The sequence below is a fragment of the Sebastes umbrosus genome, chromosome 3 (assembly GCF_015220745.1).
Source record: "Sebastes umbrosus isolate fSebUmb1 chromosome 3, fSebUmb1.pri, whole genome shotgun sequence".
NCBI lineage: Eukaryota > Metazoa > Chordata > Actinopteri > Perciformes > Sebastidae > Sebastes > Sebastes umbrosus.
The window spans coordinates 27,542,774-27,570,318 of record NC_051271.1 but is presented as its reverse complement, the minus strand read 5'-3'; the positions used below and the strand labels follow the sequence as shown (position 1 = coordinate 27,570,318).

At 39.3% G+C, this 27,545-nt stretch overlaps 2 protein-coding genes and 1 long non-coding RNA gene across 8 annotated transcripts; 2 read left to right on the top strand and 1 right to left on the bottom strand.

Annotated features, from left to right (window-relative positions):
• Positions 1 to 3,018: 3,018 nt before the first annotated feature.
• On the bottom strand, positions 3,019 to 18,644 carry tecrb (trans-2,3-enoyl-CoA reductase b). Of its 5 annotated transcripts, none has more exons than XM_037764878.1 (12): positions 18,544 to 18,644; positions 14,294 to 14,344; positions 9,570 to 9,621; positions 9,391 to 9,435; positions 9,163 to 9,266; positions 8,715 to 8,830; positions 6,691 to 6,796; positions 6,442 to 6,514; positions 6,302 to 6,348; positions 5,991 to 6,048; positions 4,713 to 4,801; positions 3,019 to 4,128 (listed from the first exon to the last, which is right to left on the bottom strand). In XM_037764878.1, the coding sequence occupies exons 1-12, from the start codon at positions 18,556 to 18,558 to the stop codon at positions 3,955 to 3,957; spliced, it is 930 nt and encodes a 309-aa protein (XP_037620806.1). In that variant the 5' UTR covers positions 18,559 to 18,644; the 3' UTR covers positions 3,019 to 3,954. The 5 variants fall into 5 exon arrangements, with proteins under 5 accessions (XP_037620806.1, XP_037620807.1, XP_037620808.1 ...); XM_037764879.1 differs by having other exon boundaries at positions 6,302 to 6,345; positions 18,544 to 18,643; XM_037764880.1 differs by lacking the exon at positions 18,544 to 18,644 and adding an exon at positions 18,089 to 18,109.
• LOC119485345 lies at positions 16,068 to 19,025 on the top strand. Of its 2 annotated transcripts, XR_005206254.1 has the most exons (3): positions 16,068 to 16,172; positions 16,279 to 16,343; positions 17,752 to 19,025. It is a non-coding gene; the product is annotated as an uncharacterized LOC119485345 (long non-coding RNA). The 2 variants fall into 2 exon arrangements; XR_005206253.1 differs by having other exon boundaries at positions 16,068 to 16,343.
• A 4,035-nt stretch (positions 19,026 to 23,060) lies between these two features.
• dnajb1b (DnaJ heat shock protein family (Hsp40) member B1b) lies at positions 23,061 to 27,313 on the top strand. Its single transcript, XM_037765220.1, has 3 exons — positions 23,061 to 23,388; positions 25,613 to 26,250; positions 26,415 to 27,313. Exons 1-3 carry the CDS (start codon positions 23,178 to 23,180, stop codon positions 26,646 to 26,648), a joined length of 1,083 nt encoding a protein of 360 aa, XP_037621148.1. The 5' UTR covers positions 23,061 to 23,177; the 3' UTR covers positions 26,649 to 27,313.
• Positions 27,314 to 27,545: the final 232 nt, after the last annotated feature.

The following is a 27,545-nucleotide window of genomic DNA, read 5'->3' as shown; positions in this document are numbered from 1 at the left end:
CAGTGTAGATTTTGGACGGTGGAAAATGGGAGAGCTAGGGGTGGGGGTGTATTTGACTCCTACAAGCAGGCAGAGCTGAATGGGCAAGGGAGCGGTCAAGTAGTCGTCTACAGGATGAAGGGCAGGATGGGTGAGTGGAGAAGAGGGTAGTCGCGGAACTCCTTCAGGTAGCTGCGGTGCTTCCCCTTGGCCCACACAGTCATCTGGATGAAACCCACCAAGGTGAAGAAGGCCACCGGCAGGCACTGGGTCATCACTGTGAAGCCAAACCAGGAGCCCAGCTGTAAGAGGAAGAGGAGGGATTGTTACACACAGACTCATATCACAAGAGGGCAGCAGCTGCAAGTTTAACAAAACATTCTGTGTTTTTTGAGGGAGAAAAAAAAGGTACAAAAGTACAGTGATGCAATACAAAAAGCTCAACATGGGACAATGTAATCAGGAGGACTAATTTGACAAAGATAAAAAACATCCAGCTGTGCAATAAATGTTATGTTCATGCACAGAAAACTCTTATCAGCTGTCACTTGATGAACTAGATTTACCGCCTTGCGGTTGTATGCCATCTGCCGACCAGTCAAGTTGCAGTTTACATCCATGTCTGTCCAAAATCTTATGACTTCATCATTTTATCCTGTTAGACATTTTTATGAAATTGTCATAATTAGCATATGAATTCTTTTATGGCCAAAAACATTTTTTGTGAGGTCATAGTAACCTTGACCTTTTAAAACCAAAATCGAATCCGTTCATCCTTGAAACCAAGTGGACGTTTGTGCCAAATTTGAAGAAATTCCCTCAAGGCAATTCTGAAAAAAGTCATAGTTTTGCATGTAAAAAAAAATCATATTATAGTATGTCGAAAAAAGTAATTAAAAAGTCATATAGTATGTAGATTAAAGCCATAAAAATACATAGTATAGTATGTAAAAAAAAAACTCTATAGTATGTAGAAAAAAATCATGAAAAAGTCATAATTTAGGATGTCGAAAAAAGTAATAAAAAAGTCATAGTATAGTGTGTCGAAAAAAGGCAAAGTATAGAATGTCAAAAAAAATTATAGAAAAGTCATATTATAGTATGTCGAAAAAAGTAATAAAGTCATGTCGAAAAAAGTCATAAAAAAGTCTTAATATAGTATGTCAAAAGAAAGTCATAAAAAAAGTCATAGCATAGAATATCGGAAAAAAAGTCATGAAATACTCATAATATAGTATTTTAAAAAAATTCATGAATAAGTCATAGTATAGTATGTTGAAAAAAGTCATAGTTTTGCATGTAAAAAAAAAGTCATATTATAGTATGTTGAAAAAAGTAATTAAAAAGTAATAGTATGTAGATAAGTCATACAAAGACAGTATAGTATGTAAAAAAAAAACTATAGTATGGCGAAAAAAGTCATAAAAAAGTCATATAGTATGCACATAAAGGTCCTAAAAAAGACAGTATAGCATGTAAAAAAAAACTCATAGTATAGCATATCAAAGAAAGTCATAAAAAAGTCATAGTATAGTTTGTCAAAAAAAGTCTTACTATAGTATGTCGAAAAAAGTAATTAAAAAGTCATTTTATAGTATGTTGAAAAAAGGTCATAGTATAGTGTTTCAAAAAAATGAAAAAGTGAAAATCACAAAATGAAAAATAAAATGAAAGACATAATGCAGTATGTAAAAATAAATCATAAAAAAATCATAGTATAGTCATTTGAAAAAAGTCATGAAAAAGTCATAGTAAAGCACGTCAAAAAAACTCATAGTATAGCATGTTATAATACTAAAGTAATACTATAGTACGTCGATAAAGTAATAGAAAAGTAATACTATAGTGTGTCGATAAGTCATAGTATAGTATGTCAAAAAAAGTTTAAAAAAAAGTCATAGTATGTCAAAAAAAGTCGTAGTATAGTATGTCGAAAAGGGTCAAAGTATCGTTTTTCGAAAAAAAAAATATATATAGTTTATATGTTAAAAAAGTAATCTATAGTATGTCGAAAAAGGTCATAAAATGTCATAGTATATGTCAAAGAAATCATTGTATAGTATGTTGACATAAGTCATAAAAAAATCATAGTATAGTCTGTCAAAAAAAGTCAGTATTATTTCTTAAAAAAGTCATACTAAAAAGTTGTACAACAGTACATGCACACAGAGACTTACAGAACCTATGGTGATTTAGATGGGATTTGCACGTTCTGATTCATAACTGTAAGGCCTGAAATAAAACTGTTTTGGATGTCATATCTTAAGCAAAAATACCCGTGAAAGTCGGAGTCAGTGGACCCCACTTCAAAAAAGACATCTTTTCAAATCAAAGAATGGACCATTTACAATGAAGCTTGAGTAAGCCAATTCAAATGGGACTGTTTCATTAAAAACATGTATTGTCTAATATTTGTATCGAAGAATGAGAACTTCTTATTTGCATTAGATTAGTATGTATTATGATCAATATGCAGAGCCTCTACCCTGGACAGAACTTGTATTTGTCCACTCCTTAAGACTCCCTCAGCCAACCATATAATAACATCAGGTCCTTGTTTATTGAAAGATAAAGACCATAAACTCATGTTTTCAATGTTTACTGAGGTAATAAATCAAGTGAGAAGTAGGCTCATCTTCTCATAGACTTCTATACAATCAGACTTCTTTTTGCAACCAGAGGAGTCGCCCCCTGCTGGCTATTAGGAAGAATGCAAGTTTAAGGCACTTCAGCATTGGCTTCACTTTACAGACCCCGGAGTTGTTCATTGGTTCAAATTTCTATTTTTGTGAGCATCTTGAGGACTTCTCATCCATGTTGGTTTAAATAAGATTTCCAAGATTGTGTAAACTAAGTAGCTAGTTTTCCTTTTTGAAAGATTTTGTCCATTGTTTTGCCTATTGGTGACACCTTAAACTCTGCACAATACATCCTTTTACAAAGTTCCAATATTCCTGGGCTAGAGTGGTGGTGGCACTGTCTTTGACACATATACACGGAGGTGACACCCGTAATACATAACAGAGCAAGGCAACAACATTTGGTTTAACTTTTTTTAATAAATTACTTCAGACACCAACAAAATGACATGCTGTCATGATTTCAAATTTAGATGAATGGATATAAAAATTAAACCGGTGAAATTTTACTGAATCTCACCAGATGCAGATTCAGCCTAAAAACAACAGTATTCGATGACACAGTGGTTGGATATCTAAAAGGACCAATATGTAATATATTTACTGTAATAAAATCAAAAAATGACCATTACATGTCATCAGGGATTAAGGAAACATTCTAAATTGAAATACTGGCTTCTCCGACAACAATGCTGCAGCCAGTTTGTTCTCCTTTGACATTTCCAATCGGGTCCGGAACGTCTGTTTTTGTTTTGGCCGTTGTGATCCCGTCCACTGCCCATTTCAACATCCTGTTGCCAAATATGAAAAAAATTGGCACGCAAACACAGCCTTCTGGCGCCATGGAAGCAAACAAACGAACTGGATCAACAGAGATAACGTTAACTTGTGTTGAACAATGTGTTGAATTTGGACAACTGTTACCCATTTTAAACATTAGCTGTCAGTCCTACATATTGTTCCTTTAACATATTTATGTAGAGTATGTCATTCAGTGTACACTGGGTAGTTTGAAGGTGAATAACTGCTCTGGGAACCCAAACACACATCAGTCAATTAACCAATCAGAATGGGCTTGTGGGCAATACAAAAAAAATAGAGCAAGTGTAGTGCTTTACATTTGCACTCAATATTACAGGGATTGCAGACAGGAAACAAATTAAATTTGGTAGAAGAGGGAAAAGGGGGTTAGGTTCTTTCAGTCAGTCAGTCAACTAAGTTCCAGTGTAGATTTTGGAGGGTAAGGGGAGAGCACCCTCTCAGTTATGGGTGGGGGTGTATTTGACTCTTACAAGCAGGCAGAGCTGAATGGGCAAGGGAGCGGTCAAGTAGTCCTCTACAGGATGAAGGGCAGGATGGGTGAGCGGAGAGGAGGGTAGTCGCGGAACTCCTTCAGGTAGCTGCGGTGCTTCCCCTTGGCCCACACAGTCATCTGGATGAAACCCACCAAGGTGAAGAAGGCCACCGGCAGGCACTGGGTCATCACTGTGAAGCCAAACCAGGAGCCCAGCTGTAAGAGGAAGAGGAGGGATGTTACACACAGACTCATATCACAAAAGTACAGTGATGCAATACAAAAAGCTCGACATGGGACAATGTAATCAGGAGGACTAATTTGACAAAGATAAAAAACATCCAGCTGTGCAATAAATGTTATGTTCATGCACAGAAAACTCTTATCAGCTGTCACTTGATGAACTAGATTTACCGCCTCGCGTAGCATTTTTATGAAATTTACTCATCACTCATCTTCAACCACTTATCTGGGGTCGTGTCGCGGGGGCAACAGCTCCAGCAGACATTTTTATGAAATTTATTGTTTAAATAATATTATTATATTATATTATAATAGAATATTATTGTCATAATTAGCATATGAGTTCTTGAGTTATGGCCAAAAAGGTGTTTTGTGAGGTCACAGTGACCTTTGACCACCAAAATCTAATTAGTTGATCCTTGAGTCTATGTGGACATTTGTGCCAAATATGAAGAAATTCCCTCCAGGCGTTCCTGAGATGGACGGACACCCCGAAAACATAATGCCTCCCGCCACGACTGTCGCCGGCGGGGAGGAGGCATAATAAAGCATGTTACCTCATAGGTGTAGTTGGGGCAGGAGACCAGCAGGAAGATCCAGGTGAAGGGGTTCTTGGTTGGATACGGAATCTTCCTGGTCTTCGAGCCTGGATGAAGGTAGCGAAAGAAAGGGGATGTCAAAGAAAATTTGTTTTTTAAAATCCATCTACTCGTTCCATTGTTTACATTTTGGCCTGATATCAAAAGTAAACATACTGACAAATTATATTGTCTTACTTTTTTTTTTTTATTATCTTCTTACTATGGGGTCCTATATGAACACACTATTTTCTGTCAAAGTATGAACAGTTTTGGTTATTTCACATGAGAGATTTCGTTGAGAGTTCTGTCTGTGCTCTTCTCACTGGTTTGAGGTGGGGGAGGTACGTGATGTCACATACTTCTGTGCACCAATCAGGATTTAACAATACTTCTATCAGGATCTTTTCTTGAAACAATTTGATTGTTGCTTGTTTAATCTTGAATATATAATGTTATAGGGAAATACTTAAGATGTGAAATAATGTTTTCTTTAATTGAAAAGCGCTCAATTATATTTTAATACAAACTGATTTGAATTGAGTTTTTCTTCATGGTTCAACATACAGATATACACAGAGCAACACATACAGATCTGTGATACTTTTTGTGAGTGTGAGAGTTACAATTTCACATGGTTGCATTCATGCGAGTGCATGAGACAGAGACATCAGTCATTGTCTATTCCATCCCCGACTCCAAAGTCTAAAAAGTAAAAAAAAAAAACATTCTGCATACTGCAGGTTTAAGTAAAAGTATGCAAGTATACGTATAATCAAGAAAATGTACTCTTCAGTTGTTATATATGTATATGTTATAATGTAAGATTATTATCGATGCAATAACATGCGAGATGCATTTTAATGTTGTAACTGGCTGCAACAGAGCTATTAGCTATAGAGATATTTTATATATGTTTACTAGATTTATACTGTTGGGTGGTTTAATTTACTGTATAACAATGCACTTGTCTTTCACATACTCATTATAAATAAATGTATTGAAGTAAAAAGGTACAATATTTCCCTCTGAAATGCAGTGGAGTATAAGTAGAAAGTAGCATCAAAATTGTACTTAGGTACAGTACTTGAGTAAATATACTTAGTTACTTTCCACCACTGATTAATACCATGCTGTATCAAAAAAAGGGTGCGACCAAGTCATGTGCTGGTGCGACCAACTGAGAAAGTTGGTAGCATGAAAAGTTAGTCTGGAGCCCTGGACAGTCAGATGTACAGGTGTTACAGGTGTGTGTACCTGGTGGACGGAGGTTCCGAAGAGCAATGTGGATGGAAAAGTTGCCGATCTGACAGAACTAAGGAAGAAAACAGTCACACAAGTGATTTAATGGAGAGTGTGTAGAGCAAAAGAGAATGAATATTTTAAACCAGGGTCTGTTGCTCAAAAAAAATCTTATTCTACACTTCTGAGGATGACCAAGAGATTAAAACTAATGGACAAAATACAAATTAAATTATGTAAATTACATGTTTTTTATTCTATTTATTAGTCAAATCAAATAATGCATCATAAATAACACAAAGTGTCGAGGATAGAAATATTCTTACCAAGAATATGATGAGGGCCAGTCTGATTTGTTGCTCCCCGTAGACTGCAACAAAACACAATTAAAAAGAGTAAATATGAAGAAGAGTTATAATGACACATTGGCATATGAGTGTTGAATGTATGGTGCATGCATTCTCACTGGGTGGTGTGTACAGCGGGTGGTTGATGTAATAGGCCATCCATGCTGCAAAGCCCCAGTAGTAGGTACAATTCTGAAACGGGGAATGAGACAGTAACATTGTCACTTTGAGACTTGTGGTGGTAGAGATACACTTTTCAATCACATAGTGAACTAGTTAATTATTCAGCTTCTACTCCATGAAAAACCTACATGACACCTTTGCATATATTAATGTAGGCGGAGCTTGAGTGGTAGAATGCATCTCACCTTGAAGATGTTGCGTAACGGCATTGTTCCATGAGAGAAGCGATGGACAAACAGCGTCTCCAGCAGCCTCTTACAGAAGTGGAACGAGTGACACATACAGGCGAGACTGGAAAAGGCAAAAACGCTTGTGTTAGCTCTGCTATGGGATGCAAGTACATCCTCCCAATGAGAACAAAGCACTGACAGTTTTATCATCTCGTCTAAAAGCTCTGTCCAGATGGAAGGGCCATTTCCTCATTGATATGGGAGAGCATGACATAAAGGAATAATTAGGGTTAGGGAAAAATGCTAATTTGCTTTCTTTCTGAGAGTTAGATAAGTAGCCCGATATCACTCTTGTGTCTGTACGGTAAACATGAAGCTATAGCCAGCAGCCGATTAGCTTAGCTTAGCTTAAAGGTGTAATATAGAGCCTATGTCACGCTCTTTCCGGTGAACCGCATGGGACCTTTTTTTGGAAAAAATATGAACGGTAGTCAACGGAGAGGAGACAATTATTTTTTTGATCCCGTTTCAATTGTGCCATGAATCACACATATGATGTTTGTCAATTTAAAACATAGTTTTGCAGGTCGAGAAAGTCGCAGTTTGCTGTAAAACTGTTGAAGTATAAGACTGTGGAAATTCATAATTAGAAAGACTACACACCCAAAAGCAGGACACAATGATCATAGCTGCACTCACAGCACAGAGAGGAGCAGGGGGATCACTGGAACACATGCACATAACACAACACGTTCTCATCCGTCAAATACGGCCGCTTTGAATCGAACAGCGCTAAAGGGGGACTAATGAGTCGGTATCAGAAGCCGAGGGGCGTGACACAGCGGCGGCATTTCACCACTTAAACGGGCTGCACACCCTGCGTGCTGTTAATGGATTGAGGTTACACCCCTTCGTGGGGCCTAAAGGCTGTTTGCAGACGCACAGAAGCGTCCCGAGTAAAGCAAAAGAAAAGAAAAGAGAAAATACAGGCAGAGGGCTGCAGGTCTCTGCAGAAGCAGACACCGCCACACACTTGTAGTGGAGCATAAGTGATGATAGAGAGGGGTTGTGTTTGTATCAGTCTATACATTGTTTTTTTAATTAATTCTTGCATATTATACCTTTAAGACTGGGAACTGGAAATGTCTGGCTCCCATTGTATGCTACTTCATACTTCTACCCCACTACATATATTTGGCAGCTATAGTTACTAGTTTGCAGATTAAGATTTTTCTCAAAAAAACTCATGTACAAAATCTAGTTCTTATCAATTCATTTTAGTCTGTAGTCCATAAAGTCTTATTTTTATAAAAAAAAAATTCTAATGCAGCAACTTGCCTCCCCCTTCCTTGTTTCAAGATAAAGACACACCTTGCCTTGTCCCCCTTGTGTAAGGCGACACTGTAATTATGGACCATTAGAGGTGATGGTGGCCATAGGTGACATGTATCGTGCTTTTACCCATTAAATATATGACTTTGTATCCAAGTTTCTGAAGTGCCGTGAATAGGAATCCCACAAGTTAACCCTACCAAATGCTTTTTCCACAGTGTCTAATTTTATATTGGTTGACAGCTGCATTAAGTTAAATTAGTTTGCATGTGTTGATGAACGAATGCCTTCCTTTAATAAAACCGGTCTGGTCTGGATGTATGATAGCTAGAGCCTTGCTAATTTCTGTTGGTTAGTGAGTTTTAACAAACGAGTTTGGAGATGAGAATGAATTTGGCTTTCATTCTATTGAACAGCAGGAATATGATCGACTCATCAGGGAAGAGACATCCAGTCCAGGAGCCTTGTTGTTTGCCATGTGGCTGGCAGAAGCTTCATATTCTACCTACACACATAAGAGTGGTATCGATCTTCTCATCTCTCTCTCTCTCTCGGCAAGAAAGCAAATGAGCGCATTGCACTAAATGTGACACCATTCCTTGAAGTTGAGACATGTTCAACCAAAAGAGGACATGCTTGCCCTCTGGGAGACGAGAAGGCTCTACATAACTATATAAAGTTTGTGAAGGCGTGTTGGAGACACTCACTGTACGACCCAGTGTTTACTGGTGGTGAGGTCATATTTGGGTGCGTAGATGAAGGGAACTCTGAAGTAGAACATCAGATAGATGACCAGAGGGCCGGTATACTCGGTCAGAAAGACCTGGAAAAAAAAGAAAGTGGGATAAGTCCGAAACTCAGTTAAACTGTAGCCATATTGATGTATTGGTTTGTTGCTGTGTTAGAAAGATAAATATAACATCTTCCCTCTACTTGTCCTGTCTCTCCCATACCTGCCTCTCCCGGCAGAACCATTACCCCCCCCAACCTCCACCCTCCTCCACACGCACACCCCCTTTTTATACCCAGCGGGAAATCTCAATATAGCTCTACTTGATCCCACTTGTATGTCTGGTGTATGTGGGCTTGTCAGGACCGTTAGACTGTGACCGCACAACATGTTCCCGTCTTTGGACGCCGCCGTGTTGTACTCACCGTGACCCAGCTGATCTGGGCTCCCAGGTCTCTGAAGTAGAAGGTTGCCGTGGTTCCCACAGGAAGATACTGCAGAACATCCTCATCCTTCAAAGACTTCCCCTCTGAAACACACACACACACACACACACATGCTTACTTCATGAGATGTACAGTGAATTATGAGTTGCTTGTAGGGAGAAGTAGTTCAAGTATACTGATAAGACAATCACACTTCGGCTGACTTACTGGGGTCGAGGCGAATGGACTGTCTGGCTGGGTACCACTGAGGATCTGAAATGATAAATACGTCACGGACATCTTTAGACTGGGCATGAAGTGAGTATTTCTATGTGGAGCTTGAAGATTTGCTTGATGTTGAATCAGATTTATGAGGCTTTAGTCGCCTGTAGAGAGATGGCACTCACGGCTCTTGTGGAACATAGACTTGATCTCTCCGATGGTGGCATTTGGCTCGACCTACAAATAACACCACAATAAATACACACGCACATACACATACACATACACACAAAGGAACAGATAATAACCCTGTTTTCCATTCATGATGATTAGTGTTAAATTTAGCTCACATACCCCATGGTTTATTTAACAGCTGGTATTAGGGTTTTAAAGAGCCTAGACACACACACATACACACACACATAGATAACCACAGCCAAAGTACACGACCTTGTGCCAGGCTGCCAGCAATGGCCTGACTACCCCAAACACAATGTCAACAAAACAGAAACATGGAGAGCACACAAAGGCAAATCTGAACACACACAGTTGTTACAGGTGGGACGATAGAGCAGTGAAACCCGCTGGTCTGAGGCGGAGTCAGGTAACTTAAAGCCATCACCGCACTCCCAATATCTGATCAAATGGCTTTATCTGTATGAGCTGTGGCAGCTTAGACACTACATACCTCCGTCAGAACCTCTCTTATGAACTGTTGAATGTAAATCTGAACCCTGACATCTGGCCTGAATACTCAGAGCGGCGAGCCCCGTCAGTCTACAGGTAGCAATATGTTCTTAGCTCTGCATGTTTACGGCAGCCATTTATGTTGATTGTGACATGATTTATGTGGAATACTATCTGACCATTTCAATACGTTTCCATAAAATAATCACAACTAGGTTATAAATGAATCTGTTCTGTGTTTTTCCAAAAGGCTGCAACAAATCCCACTGTGAGATGAAATGGCTTTTGGTTTACGTCTTTGAGGATTTAGCTCAAGGTCTAAGGATGCGTGTGTGAGGGTACTGACCTTATCAAACGCATCATGTGTGTCATCACACTGTTAAAATCATTCAGTCACTGAAGGCCACAGGCTCAGTTTTAAGACTAAGTTACTCTTACATAAAAAAAAGATATTCCAATGAGCTCCATGCAGTGAGCTATAGATAGATTGTTTTTTTAACAAACAGTGGTATTGGATCAGTACTCTATCGGCACATACCCTGAGTTGAGATATTGGAACTGGTACTCGGTCCAGTTACTGTGTTTTGACCTGAGTTATCAAAACTATGCTTCATTCATCATGACCTTATCAATATAAAGAAGAAGTTACTGCTAGCAGTGCCTGTCTCCGTGCTTTCACTGTTTAAAATCTATTTTTAGTATTGTGCTGTTTCACTTACAGCATTTACTTTAAAGCATGTTGGACTTCCCTAACCCGCATGAAATGTGCTCCATAAATAAAGATTGACTCATAGACCAGTTTCTAAAGCACTGATGTTTAGATTTTTGTAAATGCCAATTTTTAATGCAATCACTGGTATCCCTTAATTTCACAAATTTAGAAACTGCTTGAGAGGTGAATATCATCCCTTCCTTCATTTTGTAAGTGACAAATGATCTGTCCTGTACACATTTCAAATCACTGCTAGTCATTGAACTGAAATTAATAGAAACCAAAAATTAAGACAACTACTGGTAATTAGTGTATAACTCTATATATATATATATATGTCTAACAAACTCTGCAATACTATCTGCACATAACATCGTTATAACATCTCAAGCATCCGCATCCAATTTCTCTCAGGCCTCTGACATTTACGACGCTGGTGACAGGTTTCTCAAAACATTTTAGCAGTAAGCCTATATTTCCCTGTTGGCCTGGACTAGGGGAGCTGAGATGCTTTTGTGAAATGTATACAATCACACTGTCAAAGCAAAGGTGTGACAAACAGTAGGAAGAGACGAACGCAATAAATTATGAAAGCTACAAGCGTGTTGCTCTGTGGCTAAGCTCCTTATAGATGAGCTCATCAGCCTACATGTAGCTGTGTGAAAGCCCAGATAGCTCTGAACTAAATAATATAGTGTGTAAATGTTCAGTAAGTTCGTGTCTCAAACATGCAATTGCAAATTACTATCAAGCCATTAAGCCGTTGAATGGAAACCTGAGCCACAAGGACTAGGGGGTGTAAGAAAATATCGAGTATAGCGATATTATGTTTTGTGATACTGTATCAATTCTCAAAAGCAAATAGTTTACATGCAAAGGTTGCATTAAAAAAGTCAACTTTTTTTACTCAGATTTTAGGCGGTGTGTTTTTTTTACAATATGACAGTTTTCCTAAAATTAGATTTTTTTAAAATTGCAATATTTCGCCTTGCTTACAGTATTGCAACGTATCCCAGTATATTGAATCGTGACCCCTGTATCATGACACGTATCTTATTGCCAGATTCCTGCCAATACACAGCCCTAACAAGGACACAGTCCAAGTACATTTTCAGGTTTCATGTTTGTTAGAGAGCATTGAGTTTGTCTGTAACAACCCAAGGCCAAGACATATAATGAATCACCCAGGCCGGCACTGCTCAGTAAACAGTGTGGTACTGCTAGACTATCTCCGCACTTGTGTTCAGATGAAAATGCCGAAAACTGTTACCTTTTCATGGCATTGGAAGCCTGGAACTCAAAGATTAGACCAGTATTTCCTGTGAGGAAAAGTTTCTCAAAGATTGTGTGACCCCTTCTAAAGTAGTCTGAAGAAGTCTGCTGCTGTAATAGACTTGGCTCTTGTTCACGACGTCCAGAGGACCACAGGCCATTTTCGGCAGGATGACATCACTGAGAAACCACCTCTCTTTGACCCCTACTGCCCCCCCCCCCTCTCGTTCTACAGGCTTCATTCAGTATTGACATCACAGAGTCCGTCCTATAAATCCTGACCCACACATGATACAGGACTTGAGTTTTATTTCTAACTCAGTCAGTAAGTTTTGCTGTCAGCTTACTTTAGGAAACCAGTCCCCCAAAGGGCCCTCTGTCCAGACCCAGATCTATATCTGTCAAACTTCCTCTCCAAAGGTGTTAAGATTCTGCGTGCCATCACCATGGAAACCCTGCTAAGCCGACAACAGGGTATAATCCAAGACGGATCGCACTTTATACTTGGTGGTCTTGAGGAGCAGCCTTTGATAAGCTGAGTCTGGGCCGGCTGACAGACTAACACCACTGTAAACGTGGCTAATGCACAAACCAACAAGACACTAAACCCTCCTAATGCAACAGCACTGACTTACAGGCCTGTCAGTAACAAATGAAAGCCATCTAACATAACAATAACAAAGTACAAATTACTGTAAATATACCTGATAAAACAATGAGCTTAAAAGTCCTATCAAAATAAAGGTGGCTAATACAACAGTTATACTTAAATCCCAACTGTGAGCACAACTTAAGTCCATCAGTCAGTATCACACTGGCCTTCTCTGACTGTACTGCAAAACTTACATCTGTAAAAAAACAAATGACATTTATACTTAACATTACAAGAACGTGAATGAGAGTACTTCTAGTGACGTTAAATATACCGGAAACATTCAAGGAAAAGCGATAACTGCCATGTCCCATTTTTACTACTTTCTATTTCCAAAACGGAGAATTAAATATTAGTTACATAAAGAACTAATTCTCTCATAAAATACCATGGCCTGTCATGAGCTGTTGCTTAATTCATACAGGCAATGTATAAATGTAAAAAATGTAAATGCACTGGAAGTAATATCTGAATGGTTTGCTGGACAAAGACCTTGCTGGTCAAAACGTTGCCAGATGAAAACTTTTGGGAGTTGACAACATATTGTGTGCAAATTACCTTTCTTTTTCCTATGTGTGGGTTTGATTCTTTACTACAAATAGATAATGTGTTTCCTTTTTCATACAAATGTACTCTTCTTTTTATGTGCACCTTAACATGTTAACACTTTTATCTGTTTTCCAGTTGCTGCTGGCTTCTGGCTAACGATGTAGGGACGGAGATACTCTGGGACTCATAACTATTCTGCTAGTTCAACCATCTGAAACAGAGCCGCTAGCACGACTAGAGTCAACCAACTTCTGAAGGCCATAATGAAAAAACAGGCACCACAATGAGATAATATAGAGTGATGTACAAACAACATTTTATCATTTCACATAGAGAGAGGATGTTTCTTGGTATATTTCCTGAAGTCTCCAAAGTGCAATATATGTTTGACTTTAAACTGTATACAATATTTCCTGCATTGTCTGAAAATAATATAATATCATGAACATTATGTAGGACTGTTTCTCTTCAGCAGGCATATTCAGGGTGTAGACACTGCTCAAACACACCTGCATTTTTGAGGCCAGGTTGTGATGGAGTTATAATGCCTTATGTATTACGTATTCATGTCTGCCTATACAATGACCACGGAGTTCAATCAGCAGCTCAGTCACAACAAAAAAAATCATCTTTGTAAAGTTCACAAAGGTTGGATTTGTTGCAGGGCTGTTGTACTGGTTTGCACAGCTGTACAGTTGTTTATATGTATTTTGACTATCTCCTCTGTGTGTGTGTGTGCGTTCTAAAAACCCCTTCATTACCGAGATAACAGAACACTGTTGTGTTGTGTCGCTTGCATGAAAGGGGCTCCAGTGTTTGTCTCATTTACACACTCACTGACTGACAGCTAGGACTGAAGCAGCTCGACAATGTTCTAGAAAACACCCGACAGACACACACACACACACAGAAGTTTTTTACTGTAATATAGGACCAGACCTACTGCACCTGTTGCATTTAGTAAACATACAGGCACACAACAACGGCACAAGATGAAAACTGTTACAAATACATGAAGAAAAGAAATACGTTCTCACCTTGTCCAGGAAGCAGAGCTTGTCCTTGGTCTTGGCATCCAGTATCTCCACCTCAAAGAAAACAACAGCTTTTTTAGCTTTTTTAGCAGGTTTACGTTTAGCCGGGGCTTGAGCCGGCACCGTGGGAGCTGCCGCTACCGCCGCCGCCGCCCCGTTGGCCGGCTTTTTAGTGCTGGCGGCCTCTAGTGCTAAGGCATCCATGTCCACAGTCCTCCTCCTGCACTCTGTTTATTCCCTTCTTCCCCTCAACTCTTCCTCTTGGCTCTCTTGTCACTCTTCACCTCTCAACGGTCTATCCGAGATCCACGCCAAACCATAGAGGAGAGGGGCAGCACTCAGCTGTGGAAATAAATCTTTCTCTCCCCTGCTCCTCTACCGCCCCCCTCCTCTTCCTCTGTCATTCTCTCGCTCTCCCTCCCTCTTTGCCGCTCTCCTCATTCCTTCACTCCTGGTGCGTTGCTTTATTTAACTGCCGGCCGACCCCCGGAGCGTGGACATATACCGCATGTGTGTGCACAGTTGCATACACAGGAATGCCCAGTATCCCCCTGGCAAACTGTCTGCAGTAGATCATCTGTGTATATCTCATGAAGGAAACTTCTAGAGCAGGGAGCAGTTGCTATGTTTCCATGCTGCAGTGACTTGGTTTTGAAACATAACTCCTCCCAAAAAAAGGACACCTTAAGACCCCTGACACCTCTCAACCCCTAGCTAAGTGGGAAGATGGAGGACTTAAGGAGAGGTATTGTGACAAACGGCAGCACCCCTTTCCTAGTTTGTCCCCCTCTCTTCCTCTCCCCAGCTAAATATAAACGTCTACTGCTAACTCTGCATGATCCAACCCTCTCCCTACAGATCCTCACCCATCTACGCCTATGTGGTGATGTCATTGTTTAAGACACTTTGCAGTACTGTCCATCTTCAGCCCTGATATACATCACCAACTTTTGATCATACACCTGAAGGAACCAGTTTAGGGGTCTCACAAACCACATGACTTTTACAGCGTGCTGCACCTTGAAACCAAACTGAGCAGCCAGATCTCTCAGTCACTCACATTGGGAGTCTCCTTTTCCTGACACCAAGGGATGATAATACTCCAGACTTTGAGGGCTTAGTGGGGGCATTCCCCTTGGCGAAGCCCACCCCCATCCTTCCACACTCTAATGACGAACACTCGGGATGCAGTTTCCATGATGAATGGAAGACATATAGTCACAAGTTGCAACATGGAAGTTTAGACCGGATATATGAAACATTTTCTGTTATGTAAAAGGTCACCCTCGCCTCCATCAACTTCGCTCATACATCAAATTTAGACAGGGACCTGCACCATGTGTACCGGAAGTACCTGCCACAAATTTTGGAAGTTTTTTTAGACACAACTTGTGCTGCTCACAAATTATTATCGAAGACTAAAAGTAAAACAGGGCTCTCTGGTGATTTGGTTTTGTGGCCTGAAATGCTCGCAAATGTATGTTTCTTTATTATGTTTGTTTAAGATAGCATGTTTACAATTATTTTGATCTCAATTGCACGAGGCAACTTTAAAACTTTAATCGGTGCTTTTTAAATGAATTAATTGAGCAGCGTTATTACTGTACAAATGAAATATTCACATATGCTTAAATCAAGCAGGACACATGACACTACAGTTGAGACTTAAGGGAAATAACCCCATCTCAGTCTTTGCCAGGCAGGCATACCCACTGCCACTGTACCTCCCCCATCTCATCTATATAAAGCTTCTGTCTGGCAGTGACTGTCTGTCCTGGTAATGCACTCTTGGGTGAGGGTGAAGCAGGGAGAAATAGGCTTGAATTGCGACAGTGGACTTTTGCTGTTCTTTGCTGGTTTTGCCTGTACCTCCTATTCCAAGGTAAGAGACCATTTTTTAAATCTGGAAAGATTACCCGTTTAGACAGATTAACAGACAATCTGGAAATGTTTCTTTGCTCCATGCATGTTTTTGTGCACACTTCCAGAAACTGATGGGCAGTCGACCAAGACAAATCACTGTGAAAGTGATGCAGCTCTCTGGTGCTATCTGGTGACTAATGACTATCTAGCTAATGACACAATTCAGTATTTTGAGCTTTAGTTTAGCTTTAGATTGATATAATGTGCCATGTAAAGCAAGCAAAAAGTAAACAATGAAAAACATGATTAATCCATAAACTTGCTCTTAAAATTTAACTTAATTTAGTATAAATGTTAAGAAATACATAGAAAATAAGTCAATGAGCACCTGTCTGCACTGCTGTGAGAATTTATTTTTAACATTTGCACTGGTTATGGTGTCAGTCATAGTCCACACCCAGCAATGGCCACATATTTGTGACTTCAGTTAGCATACCTGTTGAGCAGTAGATAATGCTGTAACAATGCCTGACTACTTACTGGCATTCAGTTTCATTGGCCACTTACACAAAAACCATTGAACCCACATGGATGCATACTGGTTTAACACCATATTTTGTGACCTCTTTGATTCTCTGATCTGAGTACCTTAGGTGTATTGCAACTGCAAACTTTGTAACATGGTCATATGCCATATTTTGTAGTTCAGAAGGTGATAACTGAAGATACCTGTTGTAGCTAATGTTGCAACCATACTGGCTTATCATTCCATTTCAATGGCCATGGCCATGAAAAGGTGAGTCAAGCAGATCGATTAGGGGTCGCAGGAGTGGCCCATTACTGACACATAGGCCAGTGCAAATAAATGCTGACACCTGTGCAACCGCTGAATGATAAATGGCACCCATAGTTGTCATGAAAAAAAAACTTTCGTGATTTAAAGCAGTAGTGGGTAGAAATGGAGCAAATATGATTACAAAAAGTTATTTTTATAAAACGGTCACTATATCTTGACAGTAGTGCATAACACAGGTAATCTGAAAAAAAAAAAATCATGTGCCTCTGGTGTCCTCCGGTGCTCCTAATGGCATCTGCAAGATTTCACAGACCGGAGGAAAACAACCAATCAGAGCCGAGCTGGAGCCTTGCCGTCTCTGAGCAGCTGTCAATCACTCGCGAACTCCGACCAAACAGTCAAACTAGGCAGCGCTGATCAGATATGAATCAATATTCTGTTACTGTAATGCCTATTTCCCGCCTCAAATGTTTTCAGAAACATTTTGTAGTGTACTATTTAGCTGTAAAATGGGAAAGTTTGTGACCATGTTGAGATCAGTTGAGGAAATACCAAGCACCACCCACAAGCTGGAGCAAAGCCAATAGGAACGCTCTCTCTCTCTGAAATGACCTGTGATTGGCCAAAGTCTCCCGTCACAGGCTAGATTTTTTAAAGCCTGAAAACAGAGCCATGAGGAGGTGCAGAAGTCTAGTTTTCTCTCAGAACACTTGAATTACAATATGCTGAAAGGTTATTATGGATTTTATGCCTAATGATGCCAAAAACATTCTGCCTAATGCAGGTTTTTTTCCCCCCTCAGGTTGCAACAGCCACCTATGTCATTAACAGAAAGAAGGGGAACCGGAGCAGCCACTGGTTGGGTCAGTTTCTCTCAAGACTACTTCAAATCCTGTCTGATGGGTTTTGATGCTCATGAAACTCTTTTTGTTAACATTTACAGAAGCTTTTCCGTGATTGCAGGAGCGCAGTGGTTAAGTGGCATAGGAAACCTTTCACATTAATGATAATAACAGAGTGAACCAGGCCTGTATGAAGAGTCTGGATGTTTTAGCCAATACATAGGGTCTTTTGTTAAACAACACATCACACCCAGCAGGCCATGAGGGTTAATGTAACATGGATTCTTGACTGTTCACCTGCATTACTGGGAAACAACCAGATAAGAGGTGTCATACCTCAGTCCAGCCAGAGAGGGCGATGAAGCCGAGCATTGTGCTCCAGAGAGGGCTCTGTGTGTAGCTAACAGAGACGTTCAGCGTCACGTTATAATGAAAACATAACAAATAAACAACAAGCAAGTATACATTTGTGTTAACTGTGGGCGCAGCTTGACTTTCAGGTAAGATATTAGCCGGTACAACCTTTAATTTCCGTGCAGGAGAGGCCACAAATCCCCGGCCATGTCAACCAGCCTCATGACAGCCAGGCGATCCTCTCTGATAACCTTTAAAAGCTCTACATTTAACTGCTCTGGTGGTGTTTACACTTACAGAAATCACTAGAAAAAATCTGTATTTATCTGATTAAATCAATTCTGGCCCCATTAAGCGCCCCATTGACTGTTTTATAGTTTAATATAGACACAACTTACCTCGTAGTGCTTCATCTCTGCAGTGTGCACCCTCCTTCCTTAATATCCAAGATGAGTGACAGCTCCTCGTCCAATCAGAGGACTGCTGAGCCATCTGTGGGCGGGCCGGACGCCGTGCCGCAGCCAATCAGAACCGGCGACACTCACGCAATCACGTCCACGCTATCAGCGACGTAGCCAATGAGATTAGAGCAAACGGAGGGGCCATAATTGGATTTATCCATAAAGAGTTAGTGGACGACAGACTGTGTACCACTTCTCTTAAGCTGTGTAGAAAATAGTTTCTCTATCTGGTACCTTTTCCAATTTCTTTTTTTGCAGTCTCTTTTTCAATGTTTATGCTATTATATTATTTATTTGTCCCCACCATTGCACATTATGTAATCTCTTTATTTGTTGTATCTTGTTTGAATGCATTTCTGTGTACATTGTGTTTTCCTTAGTCTATAAATTGTCCTACATAAATAAAGATTTCCATTTTTTGTTTGTTGTCACTTTATAATCTCTGACCAAAGGCAACACTTATTCTAAGGGAAAACTGTCAGGCTATGAATTGCTTGTATTTGTCAGGCACAGTAAGATAAGATAATATAAGATACGATTAGATAAAATAAGGTAAGATAAGATATTCTTTTATTAGTCCGGCAGTGGGGACATTTGCAGTGTACAGCAGCAAAGGGGATAGTGCAAAAAACAAGATGCATCAGCTAACACAGTAAAAAAAGAGCTAAACAAAGTGTAACAAAATATGAACCATTTACATAAAAGAAAGTATAAAAATAGGAGCAGTATATACAGCATTGACAATAAACAAACTATAACAAAATTGCACAAGTGGAAAATGATATTGCACAGAGAAAATTAAATGAAATTCTACCTGAAAATATCAGGTTATTGTCAGTTTTTGGTGTGAATAAGCCAACATCATTTTCTTGCACAGTAGCAAAACAACACAGTGAGGTCAAAATGAGGACACATCAATGAGAAATCACATTTAAAGGGATAATTTTGGCACATCCCAAACATAAAATGATCTACTCCCATACAGGTTCTATAGAAACGCCTGGCCTGCAGGTCTTATATACTCCAAAGGCACCATAATTGTCTCAACTCTTGTTGTCCAATACACTTACATACAAGGCTACATGTGTACATGAATACTTTGATTTGATGCCCTAAAATATACAAAAGCAAGGGGCATGGCATTTCTAGAAGAATATTGTTCTGAGCTTTAAAAAAAAAAAAAACTACTTTAGTTTGGGTGGGTCTGTGGAACTGTTAACAACTGCAGAGATGTTTTAAATTTCAATTGGCACACCAACGCCTCATCCCTGAAGACAGGTTTTGCTTTGAAGCAAAACCTGTTTTTCACTTGACAGAGACAGTTGCGTAGTCACCATTTTAATAGCTACCTTCAACTTTATACTGCAATTTACTGATTAACTTTAAAACACCATAAAACACCAGAATTGTTGTAAAATGAAACGTAGGACGACTGAAGAAAGCCTACTGGGGTTATTATGTTACATTCGAATGCTTGTTTAATTTATTTCCCCTGAATATATTTTCTGATTGCATGCCATTACAAAGGGTGTACAAACAAAGTTGTGTGATTGATTCAGTATTGGATTTGCTCTCAGTAACTTAATGTGTACTATTTTCAATGTGAACACTGATACTGACACTGATCTGCCCCAACAAATCTTAGATAGAAATGTGTGTGTACGAGCTGAAGCACGTATGTGTGTTCTCTCAAAATGCTGCCTTCAGGTGCTACTCGTACACTTGCCTGCTCCTGTTTTTGTACGTCATGCAAAGCAGTGTTACAGAACATGAGTCAAACAAAATGGGAAAATTGTCCAATCTAAAATTATTCAACATATTTTGGACATACCGCCGATCCTGAGCTGTGGAATAGTCATGTCCTGAGTCTTAATTTGGTGATATTATGTCTAACTAGTTGCATAAATTAGATCAGCTCATGCAATAGGCCTACTATGGGCAAACTACTGCACAGTACTGCATGCACAAAGCTGTTCTACAAATACACAAACACAGGCTTCAAGACTGTATGCATATACAGCATAGTATATAGTGTTGGACTTAGCTCACTCTATTGAAGTTCAAAGGCTGTTTCTAATTCCATCATAGATATCTATTGCTTGGATGTCTTCTTCCAACTTGTATACAGCGCTTTAAGCCACCTTGCATGACAGATACACTTGACAATTATACTTCATTAAATGTATTTAGGTTTTACTCAAGTAACATGTCTAAGAAAGGTGATCAAAAGACCAAAAGGATATATTTATTTTGGAGGACCCCCCCTTCGAAAATAAAGTGCCACAATGTTATACCCTACATGTCCCTGTTGTGCATTGCACTCCTAGCCAGTATGCACTGGAGCTGGGCCACACCCAAGCAAAACAAAAGTTCCTGCCAATCTATCCACCATGTCAGTAATACATGGGGGCGGTAGTAGCTCAGCCCATAGGGACTTGGCTCGGGAGTGTGAACTGGTAACTGGAGAGATGCCAGTGTGCCTCTTGGGCACTGCCGAGGTGCCCTAGAGCAAGGCACCAAACCCCCAACTGCTCGGGGCGCCTGTCAGGGGCAGCCCCCTCGCTCTGGCATCTTTCCATTAATGCATGTATATAGGTCCTGTTTGTGCATGTGTGTATTTCGGGCCTGTGTGTATGTTCTATGTAAAATAACAGAGTGTAAAAATGTAATTTCCCCTCGGGATTAATAAAGTGCCTTTCTTCTTCTTCTTCTTCTCAAATGTAGGCATATTATAATTTACTTGATTATTTCCATTTAAGGCTTTTAAAATTATTTTTACTTACTGCTTTAATAGCTACATTTGGCTGATAATACCTCTGTACTTTTATTTAGGATTTTGAATGAAGGATTTTTACTTGTAATGGGGTGTTTTGTTTTCATACTGCAGCATTGGTAAGCTACTTTTACGTAAATAAAGGACCTGAAAACTTCTTCTACCTATGTTCCATATCATAGGCTACATACCGAGTTTTGGGAGACTGATAAGGCATGGTGTGTTACTGTGTAGGATTAGAAAGAAACACCATCCTCACCCAGAGATATATACTGAGAGCTATCCACAACCCTGCCATGACACAGTTACTCCATGAAGGACAATGGGCCACCAGAACACCCCTCTCCATAATACTCCAAAACAAACCACCATAACCATCAAATCCCCCCCTCCCCCCAACCACCACCACCAATATTAACCCATGATTACATTTAACTCCAGTTACAGTCCACACACCACATACAACCACATCATCCTTTTTTATCCATCATTCTCTTTTAAAACATCATCTTTTTATCCATGGCCCTATTAAACACCATCCTTTTATCCATCATTCTTTTACTTCTATCTATCTACCTATTATTTATTTCCTGTTTGCTGCTGCTGCCTTTTATTAAACCAGATAATTATCTTATACTGCACTAGAGCTTTTATTCTTGTGTGTTATACTCTATTTTAGCTTCTATCCTAGCTTTTATTTTTAGCTTGTTTTTATTTTCTAATCTTTAATGTTTTTATGTTTTTATAACTGTTTTAATTATGTCTTAATGTTTTTTGCACTTTGTCGCAATGTTCTTGAATGTTTATGTAAAGCACTTTGAATTGCCCTGTTGCTGAAATGTGCTATACAAATAAAGCTGCCTTGCCTTGCCTTATATTTATTTTACTTTATTCAATCTTATTCTTTTGAATATTGCCTCAATTTGATTTGCACCCTGACTGACAGCCAGCAAACCCCCACCCCTCTCAAGCACTGTACACAGTCACATGATATTGATCTTGCCCAGTTATGTTGGCTTTTTTAAAGTTTTCTTTATTTCTTTCTTTTTTAATTTATTTTTCTCTCCATTTTGTTTTATCCATATTTCATTTTATTTTATTTTGTTATGAGGAAAATAAATAACAAAAATATATATATATATATACAAATAATAAAGAAAAAACGAATACAAAATAAAAACTCCTCAACCCATTTTGTTTTATCCATATTTCATTTTATTTTATTTTGTTATGAGGAAAATAAATAACAAAAATATATATATATATATACAAATAATAAAGAAAAAACGAATACAAAATAAAAACTCCTCAACCCATTTTGTTTTATCCATATTTCATTTTATTTTATGTTGTTATGAGGAAAAGAAAGAAAGAAAAAAAAAAAAAACCTTAACTGGCCGGGCATGGGCCATGCTGCCTCAACACCAACTGAGCTCCTCCTCCATCTCCTCTCTCCTCCCTCCAATGATTGCCTTTAGATAGAAAAGGTCAAAAGCCCTGAGCTATCAGTATCAAACCAGGCTCACGAGTTTACTATACGATGCGTGCAAGGATTATTTCCGACAGCCCGTGAAGGCAGCACACCGTGACGTCGCGGCTCGGTGGGCGTGTCTTGGCTGAACTGTCACAGCTGAGCTTGTTCGGGCTGTTTATGGAAAACTCTGGAAGTTTCCACCACGTGGTTTATAAAGAAAATACTGTGGAGGCGTAGCAGGCTGAGGAGAGAGACAGAGGACGCACCGAGGACCTCACAGACAGCTGTAACATTCACTAAACCAGGCTACTGTGGTGGGTCAACATGGGTAAAGACTACTATGACATTTTGGGTATCCAGAAAGGAGCGTCTGAGGAGGACATAAAGAAAGCTTATCGTAAACAGGCTCTGCGCTTTCATCCTGACAAAAACAAGTCCCCGGGAGCAGAGGACAAGTTCAAAGAGATCGCAGAAGCTTACGACGTGTTGAGCGACCCGAAGAAGAAGGACATTTATGATCGTTATGGTGAAGAAGGTAAGGTTGTTTACTTTATGCATCATAATGAGACAGTGGTGTTAATCCTGAGGATGAAGCTAGACGTGTTGCGACTGGATGACAACATGATGCATGCAGAAAATGTTAGGAAAAGCATGTTTCTTTTATTGAACAAATTCAAATTTACAAACAACATGGCTCATAGATTATTGCATAATTATACATGAAAATAATAATAAATTAAATGAAGGGCTATAAGGGCTGTACCTGTAATTCATATTCTTCTATTATACTAAGAAGTTTCAATGCATTTTTGTTTAATATAAATACAATTAAAAAATTAAACAAACAAACAAACAAACAAACACAAAATAATCAAACATGTTTCCTGGCTTCTTCCTTTTTTTTTATTGAACAAATTCAAATTTACAAACAACATGGCTCATAGATCATTGCATTAGAGTAAAAGGACAAGGTGCATACAGAACAAGAACATATAAAATATGTAAAATTATACATGAAAATAATAATAAATTAAATTAAGGGCTATACCTGTAATTCATATTCTTCTATTATACTAAGAAGTTTCAATGCATTTTTGTTTTTCATGACTTTAAGGGCTTTAATGTAAGAAAGAAACTCAGAATGAAACACATTAAACCTATAGGTTCACTTTCATATACTTGGATTTGTGCAAATAAAGTTTTCCAAGAATGAGAATGTTATTCACCAGAAAGGCATCTAGGAGTCAGAGATCTACTGTTATAGATGTTATCCTGAGAGTGTAATGGCTCCCAGCTCCACTCTGCTCTGTCATTCACTCTGGTTTCTGAGCCAGGAATTAAAGGCGAGGCTCTGCACACACAGGAAATCCCACATTATACATGTTTCCACAAGAACTCCATCACAAAGTCTAACAGTAAATATGTGAACCTGAGATAAGCTGGAGGGTTTGTCTGTGACGTCAGAAGGGGGCGGTGATGAGCGTGCACATTGTGTTGAGATGTTTGCATGGTGAAGTCAGTGATGGTTTCTGGTGCATGGAAACCTGAGGCTGAGAGGTGGGGGCAGCATTACAGAGATGCACTGAAATACTTTTATCTTTATTGTTATTACCTGTTCAGTAACTATGGTAACTTTTTTGGAAGGACACAGACTTGTAGATGAATGTATTAAATATTATTTTTTAAAAGTCGTGCATCCAGGGAATGAAATTAGCATTAAAATTTCAGGTCACCTGCCACTATGGCAGAGAGGTTTTCCTTATATTAAGAAATATTATTTTTACAAAGCAATTCTAAAGCCTGAATTAAATATATGGTAACACTTCATTTTACAGGTCAAGTCAAGGTTAATTAGGTGATAATTAGCAGGTAACCTATTTGAAATTTCTTTGGAATTACTGCCAAATTACACAAATATTTACCTATAAATTTATTGAAAATTACTTTACTATAAACATCATTTAGCTAAGCTAATTTCTTAGCTAAGGACATTTCAAAATAAAGAGGCTGACAAGTAATACTTTTGCAGACAAACAGCTTAACAACTGCCACAACAGTTGCCGGCCGCCGTAGAACTTTGTAGGTTTGTGCCACATTTTGTATGGTGGTGTCTGTACACAGGGAGGTTGAAGGATTCAGGGCTTGTTTATCAGACTTTTAGAAGGGTTTTGCTGCTGTTCATTTTGTACTTTCAACTGATTTTAAATCTAGCCGAGACAGATGAAGAGCAAATATCAAGTCTCAATTCAGTTCTGTTAGAACGGACTAATATTCTGCTGTGTCTTTTGTTTTGTTGTGGATTTTCATATCAGTAATAGCACATGCATTAGTATGCATGCAGACACACAAATAACTGCAAATATCCAGTTTTTGTCTGGCATGATAAGTGGTTGACTCCCAGGCTAATAGGGATTAGATCTATTTGGTGTGTGTTTAGTATGTATGTATGTAGATATTACAGAGCACCTCACAGTAAACTCTGCTGTCTGTGTTGTCAATTGTAACATGAAAAATGTTTTGCTGTCACCCTTTACTTTGTGGCCCGTTTGCATCAGAACTTATAAAGAAACCAGACCATAATAGCAAATTTTGGGGAAAAAATTATTTCTTGTGACCTAATTTTTTCAGTGAGATGCTATAACGTTCAACATGAAAAATGCCATAATAAGTGTTGCATTACTTTGGTTATAACAGCATTTAAGTGCAGTCTGTCTTTTTTAGTGATAAATATATTTTAATTGATTGTTTCTCTCACTCAGGTCTGAAAGGCGGAGGCGCCCCAGGTGGTGGTGGTGGTGGTTGTGGTGGTCCTGGCACCTTCAGCTACAGCTTCCAGGGCGACCCTCATGTCATTTTTTCAGAGTTCTTCGGTGGACGTAACCCCTTCGAACAGTTCTTTGGTGGCCGCAATGGAGGCATGGATGAGGACATGGACACTGATGACCCTTTTACCCACTTTGGGATGGGGAGCGGCGGAATGGGCAGCGGTGGAATGGGGGGCGGCGGAATGGGCGGGTTCCCTCACTCCTTCAGCTCTAGTATGGGAGGAATGGGCCCTCACAGTAGCATTGTGAAGAAGCATCAGGACCCCCCCGTGGTTCACGATCTCCGGGTGACTTTGGAGGAAATTCTGTCGGGTTGCACAAAGAAAATGAAAATATCTCGTAAAAGGCTGAACCCCGACGGGCGAACGCTTAGGACTGAGGATAAAATCCTGGAGGTGCAGATAAAGAAGGGGTGGAAAGAGGGCACGAAAATCACGTTTCCCAAAGAGGGAGACCAGACTCCCAGAAACATTCCAGCTGACGTGGTCTTTGTGTTGAAGGACAAAACACATCCGGTGTTCAAACGGGACGGCTCGGACATCGTTTACACAGCAACGATTTCACTCAGAGATGTAAGTTAAGATTACATATAAGTTTTAGTCCCTGTGTTCTTCAAACACCTTGTAAAAGTGCTTGAAGACAAATCAGAGAATTGTTATCAGCTGAAAACCATCAGTAGAATGAAGTTTCATGATCTTAATTCATGTTTTTTTTTTCCCTTTTATTTTCCCATCAGGCCTTGTGTGGCTGCACAGTCAACGCTCCCACACTGGACGGCAGAACGGTGACCGTGTCATCAACAGATATCGTGCAGCCGGGGATGAAGCGACGCGTGAGCGGCGAGGGGCTGCCTTATCCCAAACGCCCCGATCGTCGAGGTGACCTGTTAGTGGAGTATGAGGTCAAGTTCCCAGAAAGGCTCAGCCAGAGCGCCCGGGACACCATCGCTCAGGTCCTCCCGCGATCTTAAACAAGACCAACGGACATCCGGGACTTTCGAACTATCACACTAAGCTGCCAACTATTTTGTTTGTCAGTCACCGCCTGGACTTTCATGTGGCGTTATAAATCACATCAGACAATAAAGGACAGATGTGTGTAAACTGTCAACCCTAATGTAAAAACCACCTTGGGAAAATGCTTCTCATGGATGACTGCAGCATTTCACAGGGTCGAATGTAAATATGACCAATATTGTTTGGTGTTTGGTTTACTGAATAAGATTATATTTTGATGAAAATAAGTATATTATATTATATAGAATATATATGCACTATTCTGCAGGCACTGTTTTGTTGGTATTAAAGGTTCTTCCTGAGAAAAATGTTTTATGAAATTGCAACATTAAGACTAAATTGTTTACAAAGTTAAGATGGAACGCTTATAAAGTGTATACTGATGGAGAAACAGATTTATGGACTGAGAAACTTCAAGGAAATATTTGTGTTTATTTGATTTCTGTTTGTTTGAATGACCAGCATTGCAACTCATGCAGTGAAGAATGACGAATACATTCAAATAAAAAGTTGTTGGGTGACTGATGTCAAAACAAAGGGCAGAAGTTATTGTTGGACTGAATATTCGAGAACAAAGAAATAAAAACTGGTGCTGTAAACATTAACCATTTTAACACAATAACTTGTTGTGATGTCTCCAAATCATGCTCCTAAGTACACGTCTTAAAGGAATAGTTTGACATTTTTGGAAATACACTTATTCCCTTTGTTGCCAAGAGTGCAATGAGAAGATAAATACCTCTCTCATATCTGTCTTAAAGAAACAAGATCTAGCGTGTTAATCAGCTTTAAAGATACTCGCAGGCAGATTTTGTTTAACCTTTGGACAGAGCCAGGCTAGCTGTTCCCTC